This window comes from Salvelinus sp. IW2-2015, linkage group LG11, assembly GCF_002910315.2.
Source record: "Salvelinus sp. IW2-2015 linkage group LG11, ASM291031v2, whole genome shotgun sequence".
In the NCBI taxonomy this organism is placed as follows: domain Eukaryota; kingdom Metazoa; phylum Chordata; class Actinopteri; order Salmoniformes; family Salmonidae; genus Salvelinus; species Salvelinus sp. IW2-2015.
In genome coordinates this window covers 50,192,850-50,202,030 of record NC_036851.1, presented here as the reverse complement: position 1 = coordinate 50,202,030, position 9,181 = coordinate 50,192,850, and the positions used below count along the sequence as shown (strand labels likewise).

The following is a 9,181-nucleotide window of genomic DNA, read 5'->3' as shown; positions in this document are numbered from 1 at the left end:
ACCTCTTACATGGCCCACTATAAGACCCTCTACATGGGCCACTGACTCTATAAGACCTCTACATGGCCCACTATAAGACCCACTTTATCGATGGTAAAGAGGTGTGTGTCATACGGTGAAATGCATTAGGATGAATCTCTCTCGGTCTTATAGTGGGCCATGTAGTGGTCTTATAGTGGGCCATGTAGTGGTCTTATAGCAGGCCATGTAGAGGTCTTATAGCGGGCCATGTAGTGGTCTTATAGCGGGCCATGTAGTGGTCTTATAGCGGGCCATGTAGAGGTCTTATAGTGGGCCATGTAGAGGTCTTATAGTGGGCAATGTAGAGGTCTTATAGTGGGCCATGTAGTGGTCTTATTGTGGGTCTTATGTAGTGTATGTTCAGATCTGTGTTTGTGTCCATAATAATGTGTTTGTCTACGACATTGTTTCAAACAACCCTTTGAATCCTAAACATAACACACTGACTTCTTCCTAAATGGGATCTGTGCACTTTTGACATGATTTAGGAATAATGCTGAATTCCAAATAACTCCATTATAGAATGTATTGTTTATTCCAGATGCTGACATCTTCCTAACATAACCTCTAACCCTCTTTAGACCCAATGTACAATTTCAAGGATATGTTTGACTTGATTTAGCCGCTGGTGACAGTCTCTACAAACATTTCAAATTCCTTGGGTTTTTGTCATTGTGATTTACTACCATGAATGACTGTGSTGTTGACTGACTGGTGATATATACTGCCATCTATTGGTGAGAGTTAAGAAATGCAAGGTTGAACATTATATGAATCATCTGTRCCTCTCTGTTATTTCTCCATCTCTGCTCACAGTGTATTTTTGTCCTTCATTCAGCTCCAGCCTCAGGAGATCAGCCCACCCCCCACTGCTAACCTGGACCGCTCTAATGACAAGGTCTATGAGAATGTCACAGGACTGGTGAAGGCTGTCATAGAGATGTCCAGTAAAATTCAGCCTGCTCCTCCCGAGGAATACGTGCCAATGGTCAAGGTAGGAGAGACACAGTGTTCATTATCTCCACATTCAATCATCAGGGTTCATTGTAGCAAAACGTTTACGTTTCCTTCTTTTTGGAAATGTTTTATCCATTTGACCTTTTTTACAGACGCTCTTATCCAGAGAGACTTACAGTAGTGAGTCATTTAGTAGATACTCTTATCCAGAGAGACTTACAGTAGTGAGTCATTTATCAGACTCTCTTATCCAGAGAGACTTACAGTAGTGAGTAGACACTCTTATCCAGAGAGCTTACGTACGTGAGTCATTTTCAGACGCTCTTATCCAGAGAGACTTACAGTAGTGAGTCATTATCAGACGCTCTTATCCAGAGAGACTTACAGTAGTGAGTCATTTTACAGACGCTCTTATCCAGAGAGACTTACAGTAGTGAGTCATTTAGTAGAGCTCTTATCAAGAGAGATTTAAACTTACAGTAGTGAGTCATTTAGAGACGCTCTTTATCCAGAGAGACTTACAGTAGTGAGTCATTTAGTCAGACCTCTTAGCAGTAGTGAGTCATTTAGCAGACACTCTTATCCAGAGACTTACAAGTAGTGAGTCATTTAGCAGACGCTCTTATCCAGAGAGACTTACAGTAGTGAGTCATTTATGCAGACGCTTTATCCAGAGAGACTTACAGTAGTGAGTCATTTATCAGACGCTCTTATCCAGAGAGACTTACAGTAAGTGAGTCATTTATCAGACGCTCTTAAGAGAGACTACAGTAGTGAGTCATTTATCAGACGCTCTTATTCAGAGAGACTTACAGTAGTGAGTCATTTATCAGACGCTCTTATTCAGAGAGACTTACAGTAGTGAGTCATTTATAGACGCTCTTATCCAGAGAGACTTACAGTAGTGAGTCATTTATCAGACGCTCTTATCCAGAGAGACTTACAGTAGTGAGTCATTTATCAGACGCTCTTATCCAGAGAGACTTACAGTAGTGAGTCATTTACAGACGCTCTTATCCAGAGAGACTTACAGTAGTGAGTCATTTAGTAGATGCTCTTATCCAGAGAGACTTACAGTAGTGAGTCTTTAGTAGATGCTCTTATCCAGAGAGACTTACAGTAGTGAGTCATTTAGCAGCACGCTCTTATCCAGAGAGACTTACAGTAGTGAGTCATTTAGCAGACACTCTATCCAGAGACTCAGTAGTGAGTCATTTATCAGACGCTCTTATTCAGAGAGACTTACAGTAGTGAGTCATTTAGTAGATGCTCTTATCCAGAGAAGACTTACAGTAGTGAGTCATTTAGTAGATGCGTTTTGAGAGATTTACGGTAGTGAGTGCATACATTTTCATACTGGTCCYCTGTGGGAATTGAACCCACAACCCTGGCGTTGCGAGCGCCATGTTCTACCAACTAAGCTACACGGGACAGAGCAGATTTCTCGGATTGGTTCAWATGAGAATATTTGTGTTTCAGGATGTGGGTCTGGCACTAAGAACACTCCTGGCCACAGTGGATGAAACAATCACGTTACTTCCAGCTAGCACACACAGAGAGGTACGTTAACCAGGCATGGGCCATTTCTGATCCAGTACTATGTTAGTCCCCTCTGCCTTCTCTTATACAGGTCATTTTGTTTTAATTAGTTACATAATACTGGAATATATTCACTGAACCTATTTCTATTTTATCTCTCAATATATTATAATAATAATAATATATGGAACATTTATGTTTTAATCAAGTACTATCTTATCTTAAAGGTGGAGATGGCCCAGAAGCTGTTGAACTCTGACCTGGCGGAGCTGATCAACAAGATGAAGCTGGCCCAGCAGTACGTCATGACCAGCCTGCAGCAGGACTACAAGAAACAGATGCTGACGGCCGCCCACGCCCTGGCCGTAGACGCCAAGAACCTTCTAGACGTCATCGACCAGAGCCGGCTCAGGATGTTGGGCCAGGCCCGGCCGCCACCTCACTAGCGCTGGGGGAGGAGGGTGTGGATGAACTGACTCAACTCAAAGCTTCTGGCTGAATGACTGTCTGGACAGATGGAAGCCGTGTGGGGGCGTCCTTGGGTTTGTTCACCTGTTCTGTCATGTCTAATCAGTGATTACTTCAAGGAAGGGAGGAATGAGGAAGATTGCACTGTGAAGGAATTTGAACGGGGCACTGCTTCTACAGGACCGTCATATGGACTGGACTCCAGGGGCATCACCAGGCAGACTAGTGACCACCTCTGACCCTCACTCCCCAACACACCACTCCTTTTTATAGACTTGGAATCTTTGAAGAGTTATTTTATTTTATGCTGCACCGATTGTGTCGGCTGACTAACTGTGAATTCCTACAGTCCCAGATTTCATCTGAAGAAGAATCAGGAGGCACACTTCAGAAACTGCTCCCCCCAGAGGACATATGGAGGATGACGTGGACAACAGAACTGAACTGGAACCTCTATGCTTTAGTAGACAGAACACTGAACTCCTCACACTACGTCTAACATGTCTGTTTCATTGTTAACACTTGTCACAAGCTCAATAGTGATTCATGGAGGATCACAAACACTGGGATATATTTTGTCTTGGCTCAGTCGGCCATCTTGTCAAATAGGAGAAAATAACGGATTAAATAAAATGATGACAAAAAGCCAAAGCTGTGACAGTGCTTTCCTGTGCTTATGAATGACAGCCAAAGCTGTGACAGTGCTTTCCTGTGTTTACGAATGACAGCCTAAGCTGTGACAGTGCTTTCCTGTGTTTACGAATGACAGCCTAAGCTGTGACAGTGCTTTCCTGTGTTTACGAATGACAGACAAAGCTGTGACAGTGCTTTCCTGTGTTTACGAATGACAGCAGCCAAAGCTGTGACAGTGCTTTCCTGTGTTTACGAATGACAGACAAAGTGTGACAGTGCTTTCCTGTGTTTACGAAATGACAGCCTAAGCTGTGACAGTGCTTTTCCTGTGTTTACGAATGACAGACAAAGCTGTGACAGTGCTTTCCTGTGTTTTACGAATGACAGACAAAGCTGTGAACAGTGCTTTCCTGTGTTTACGAATGACAGCCAAAGCTGTGACAGTGCTTTCCTGTGTTTACGAAATGACAGACAAAGCTGTGACAGTGCTTTCCTGTGTTTACGAATGACAGCCAAGCTGTGACAGTGTTTTCCTGTGTTAACAATGACAGCCAAAGCTGTGACAGTGCTTTCCTGTGTTTACGAATGACAGTCCTAAAGCTGTGACAGTGCTTTCCTGTGTTTACGAATGACAAGACAAGCTGTGACAGTGCTTTCCTGTGTTTACGAATGACAGAAAAAGCTGTGACAGTAACTTTCCTGTGTTTACGAATGACAGACAAAGCTGTGACAGTACTTTCCTGTGTTTACGAATGACAGACAAAGCTGTGACAGTACTTTCCTGTGTTTACGAATGACAGACAAAGCTGTGAAGTACTTTCCTGTGTTTACGAATGACAGACAAAGCTGTGACAAGTACTTTCCTGTGTTTATGAATGACAGACTAAGCTGTGACAGTGCTTTCCTGTGTTTATGAATGACAGACTAAGCTGTGACGTACTTTCCTGTGTTTACGAATGACAGCCTAAAGCTGTGACAGTGCTTTCCTGTGTTTATGAAATGACAGTCCAAGCTGATGACAGTAGCTTTCCATGTGTTTATGAATGACAGACTAAAGCTGTGACAGTGCTTTCCTGTGTTTATGAATGACAAGACTAAAGGATGGTGTAGCATGTCATTTATTTTCATTAATGGTGTTTAGCTGATCATTTTTCCAATAGTTTAATAAATTACATTTCATATTTAAACTTTCCACATTTCATCAACCATGTTCCCATTTAACACCAACAGGAATGAATAATACCTTAAAGGGTATCTCAGCAGTACTTTCTCATACTAAATCAGCTATTACATAAGTCTTATTCATAGCTACTGACAAGTTTACCATGCTTATCATTTAGGTCTAATCTGTGATATTTGCTTAGAAGCGAGAGGACCTATTGACTACTTTAACATGTAAAGTCAATGATTGATCTGGATATTGTCTTGGCTACAGCCATAGTAAGCTATTCAACAAGGTGTATTATTCCTCCTGGTTCCCTCACCAGCTTTATCCTCAGTGGTCATGCAAGTGTCATGAGGCTCCAGCATTGTTTATGTCTGATTGCAGTCAGCGTTGGAGGTGAGTGAACTGCATCAATAGCATCTCAGTGCATCGACTGAAATGACATATAAAAATGAAATGATAAACAAATGAAATGACAAACAAATGAATGAATGCATAATGAATTCTCTGTGAAAGGGATATACTGAGTAGCAGAATAAAGAGAGAGTCTCATGTTTCTTCATGAGTTGGATGATCAACTGTAAAAAAACACAACAATGTACAACTGTTGTGGAAATTCTAACCAAGTGAGACAGACTGTTATTTCTTCGAACAATCAATCTTTATTAATAAGAATTGCATAACGAAGCTGGTCAGTTATGCACTCTGAGGTGTAAGGCTTATATAGTCAAACGATCTTATGCAAGCATATACAAACATGTGATCTTGGTATGTCTCCCCACCCTCCTGTCTCAGCCTCAGTATTTATGCTGCAAATAGTTTATGTGTCGGGGGCTAGGGTCAGTCTGTTATATCTGAGTATTTTCCTGTCTTGTCCTGTGTGAATTTAAGTATGCTCTCTCTAATTCTCTCTCTTTTTCTCTCTTTCTTTCTTTGTCTCTCACGGAGGACCTGAGCCCTAGGACCATGCTCAGGACTACCTGGCTGATGACTCCTTGCTGTCCCCAGTTCACCTGGTCGTGCTGCTGCTCCAGTTTCAACTGTTCTGCCTGCGGCTATGGAACACCTGACCTGTTCCCGGACGTGCTACCTGTTCCCGGACGTGCTACCTGTTCCCGGCGTTATGTCCAGACCTGCTGTTTTCAACTCTCTAGAGACAGCAGGAGCGGTAGAAGATACTCTGAATGATCGGCTATGAAAAGCCAACTGACATTTACTCCTGAGGTGCTGACCTGTTGCACCCACTACAACCACTGTGATTATTATTATTTGACCCTGCTGGTTATCTATGAACATTTGAACATCTTGGCCATGTTCTGTTATAATCTCCACCCGACACAATCAGAAGAGGACTGGCCACCCCTCATAGCCTGGTTCCTCTAGGTTTTCTTCCTAGGTTCTGGCTTTCTAGGGAGTTTCCCTAGCCACCGTGCTTCTACACCTGCATTGCTTGCTGTTGGGGTTTTAGGCTGGGTTTCTGTACAACACTTTGTGACATCGCTTTATAAATAAATGTGATTGATTGATGTGTACGTGTGTGGAGAATGAGATGAAACTGGGGTAAAAGATACAGACTAACTGAATTGGTCGTCTCGTTCTACAGCAACAGCTGGTTATTCTAGTCTTCTAGTTAGGTGTGTAAACAACAGCTGGTTATTCTAGTCTTCTAGTTAGGTGTGTAAACAACAGCTGGTTATTCTAATCTTCTAGTTAGGTGTGTAAACAACAGCTGGTTATTCTAGTCTTCTAGTTAGGTGTGTAAACAACAGCTGGTTATTCTAGTCTTCTAGTTAGGTGTGTAAACAACAGCTGGTTATTCTAGTCTTCTAGTTAGGTGTGTAAACAACAGTTGGTTATTCTAGTCTTCTAGTTAGGTGTGTAAACAACAGCTGGTTATTCTAGTCTTCTAGTTTAGGTGTGTAAACAACAGCTGGTTATTCTAATCTTCTAGTTAGGTGTGTAAACAACAGCTGGTTATTCTAGTCTTCTAGTTAGGTGTGTAAACACACGCTGGTTATCTCTAGTCTTCTAGTTAGGTGTGTAAACAACATCTGGTTATTCTAGTCTTCTAGTTAGGTGTGTAAACAACAGCTGGTTATTCTAGTCTTCTAGTTAGGTGTGTAAACAACATCTGTTATTCTAGTCTTCTAGTTAGGTGTGTAAACAACAGCTGGTATTCTAGTCTTCTAGTTAGGTGTGTAACAACAGCTGGTTATTCTAGTCTTCTAGTTAGGTGTGTAAACAACATCTGGTTATTCTAGTCTTCTAGTTAGGTGTGTAAACAACAGCTGGTTATTCTAGTCTTCTAGTTAGGTGTGTAAACAACAGCTGGTTATTCCTATCTTCTAGTTAGGTGTGTAAACAACAGCTGGTTATTCTAGTCTTCTAGTTAGGTGTGTAAACAACAGCTGGTTATTCTAGTCTTCTAGTTAGGTGTGTAAACAACATCTGGTTATTCTAGTCTTCTAGTTAGGTGTGTAAACAACAGCTGGTTATTCTAGTCTTCTAGTTAGGTGTGTAACAACAGCTGGTTATTCTAGTCTTCTAGTTAGGTGTAAACAACAGCTGGTTATTCTAGTCTTCTAGTTAGGTGTGTAAACAACATCTGTTATTCTAGTCTTCTAGTTAGGTGTGTAACAACAGCTGTTATTCTAGTCTTCTAGTTAGGTGTGTAAACAGCTGGTTATTCTAGTCTTCTAGTAAGGTTGTGTAACAACAGCTGGTTATTCTAGTCTTCTAGTTAGGTGTGTAAACAACAGCTGGTTATTCTAGTCTTCTAGTTAGGTGTGTAAACAACAGCTGGTTATTCTAGTCTTCTAGTTAGGTGTGTAAACAACAGCTGGTTATTCTAGTCTTCTAGTTAGGTGTGTAAACAACATCTGGTTATTCTAGTCTTCTAGTTAGGTGTGTAAACAACAGCTGGTTATTCTAGTCTTCTAGTTAGGTGTGTAAACAGCTGGTTATTCTAGTCTTCTAGTAAGGTGTGTAAACAACAGCTGGTTATTCTAGTCTTCTAGTTAGGTGTGTAAACAACATCTGGTTATTCTAGTCTTCTAGTTAGGTGTGTAAACAACATCTGGTTATTCTAGTCTTCTAGTTAGGTGTGTAAACAACAGCTGGTTATTCTAGTCTTCAGTAGGTGTGTAACAGCTGGTTATTCTAGTCTTCTAGTTAGGTGTGTAAACAACAGCTGGTTATTCTAGTCTTCTAGTTAGGTGTGTAAACAGCTGGTTATTCTAGTCTTCTAGTTAGGTGTGTAACACAAAGCTGGTTATTCTAGTCTTCTAGTAGGTGTGTAAACAACAGCTGGTTATTCTAGTCTTCTAGTTAGGTGTGTAAACAACAGCTGGTTATTCTAGTCTTCTAGTAAGTGTGTAAACACAGCTGGTTATTCTAGTCTTCTAGTTAGGTGTGTGTAAACAACAGCTGGTTATTCTAGTCTTCTAGTTAGGTGTGTAAACAACAGCTGGTTATTCTAGTCTTCTAGTTAGGTGTGTGTAAACAACAGCTGGTTATTCTAGTCTTCTAGTTAGGTGTGTAACAACATCTGGTTATTCTAGTCTTCTAGTTAGGTGTGTAAACAACAGCTGTTATTCTAGTCTTCTAGTTAGGTGTTGTAAACAACAGCTGGTTATTCTAGTCTTCTAGTTAGGTGTGTAAACAACAGCTGGTTATTCTAGTCTTCTAGTTAGGTGTGTAAACAACATCTGTTATTCTAGTCTTCTAGTTAGGTGTGTAAACAACATCTGGTTATTCTAGTCTTCTAGTTAGGTGTGTAAACAACAGCTGGTTATTCTAGTCTTCTAGTTAGGTGTGTAAACAACATCTGGTTATTCTAGTCTTCTAGTTAGGTGTGTAAACAACAGCTGGTTATTCTAGTCTTCTAGTTAGGTGTGTAAACACACTGTTATTCTAGTCTCTAGTTAGGTGTGTAAACAACAGCTGGTTATTCTAGTCTTCTAGTTAGGTGTGTAAACAGCTGGTTATTCAGTCTTCTAGTTAGGTGTGTAAACAACAGCTTGTACTCAGTTAGTGTGTAAACAGTGGTTATTCTAGTCTTCTAGTTAGGTGTGTAAACAACAGCTGGTTATTCTAGTCTTCTAGTTGAGTGTGTAAACAAGCTGGTTATTCTAGTCTTCTAGTTAGGTGTGTAAACAACAGCTGGTTATTCTAGTCTTCTAGTTAGGTGTGTAAACAACAGTGTTATTCTAGTCTTCTAGTAGGTGTGTAAACAACAGCTGGTTATTCTAGTCTTCTAGTTAGGTGTGTAAACAACATCTGGTTATTCTAGTCTTCTAGTTAGGTGTGTAAACAACAGCTGGTTATTCTAGTCTCTAGTTAGGTGTGTAAACAACAGCTGGTTATTCTAGTCTTCTAGTTAGGTGTGTAAACAACAGC

General features: G+C 40.8%; 1 protein-coding gene across 1 annotated transcript in view; it reads left to right on the top strand.

The window, feature by feature from the left end:
• LOC111970529 (focal adhesion kinase 1) overlaps nucleotides 1–3,636 on the top strand; it is a 23,876-nt gene extending 20,240 nt beyond the window's left edge. The window contains 3 exon segments of the mRNA XM_070445850.1: nucleotides 788–1,015; nucleotides 2,458–2,538; nucleotides 2,745–3,636. Of these exon segments, the coding sequence (XP_070301951.1) occupies nucleotides 788–1,015; nucleotides 2,458–2,538; nucleotides 2,745–2,963 (528 nt within the window). The 3' untranslated portion in view covers nucleotides 2,964–3,636.
• The last annotated feature ends 5,545 nt before the right edge of the window (nucleotides 3,637–9,181 follow it).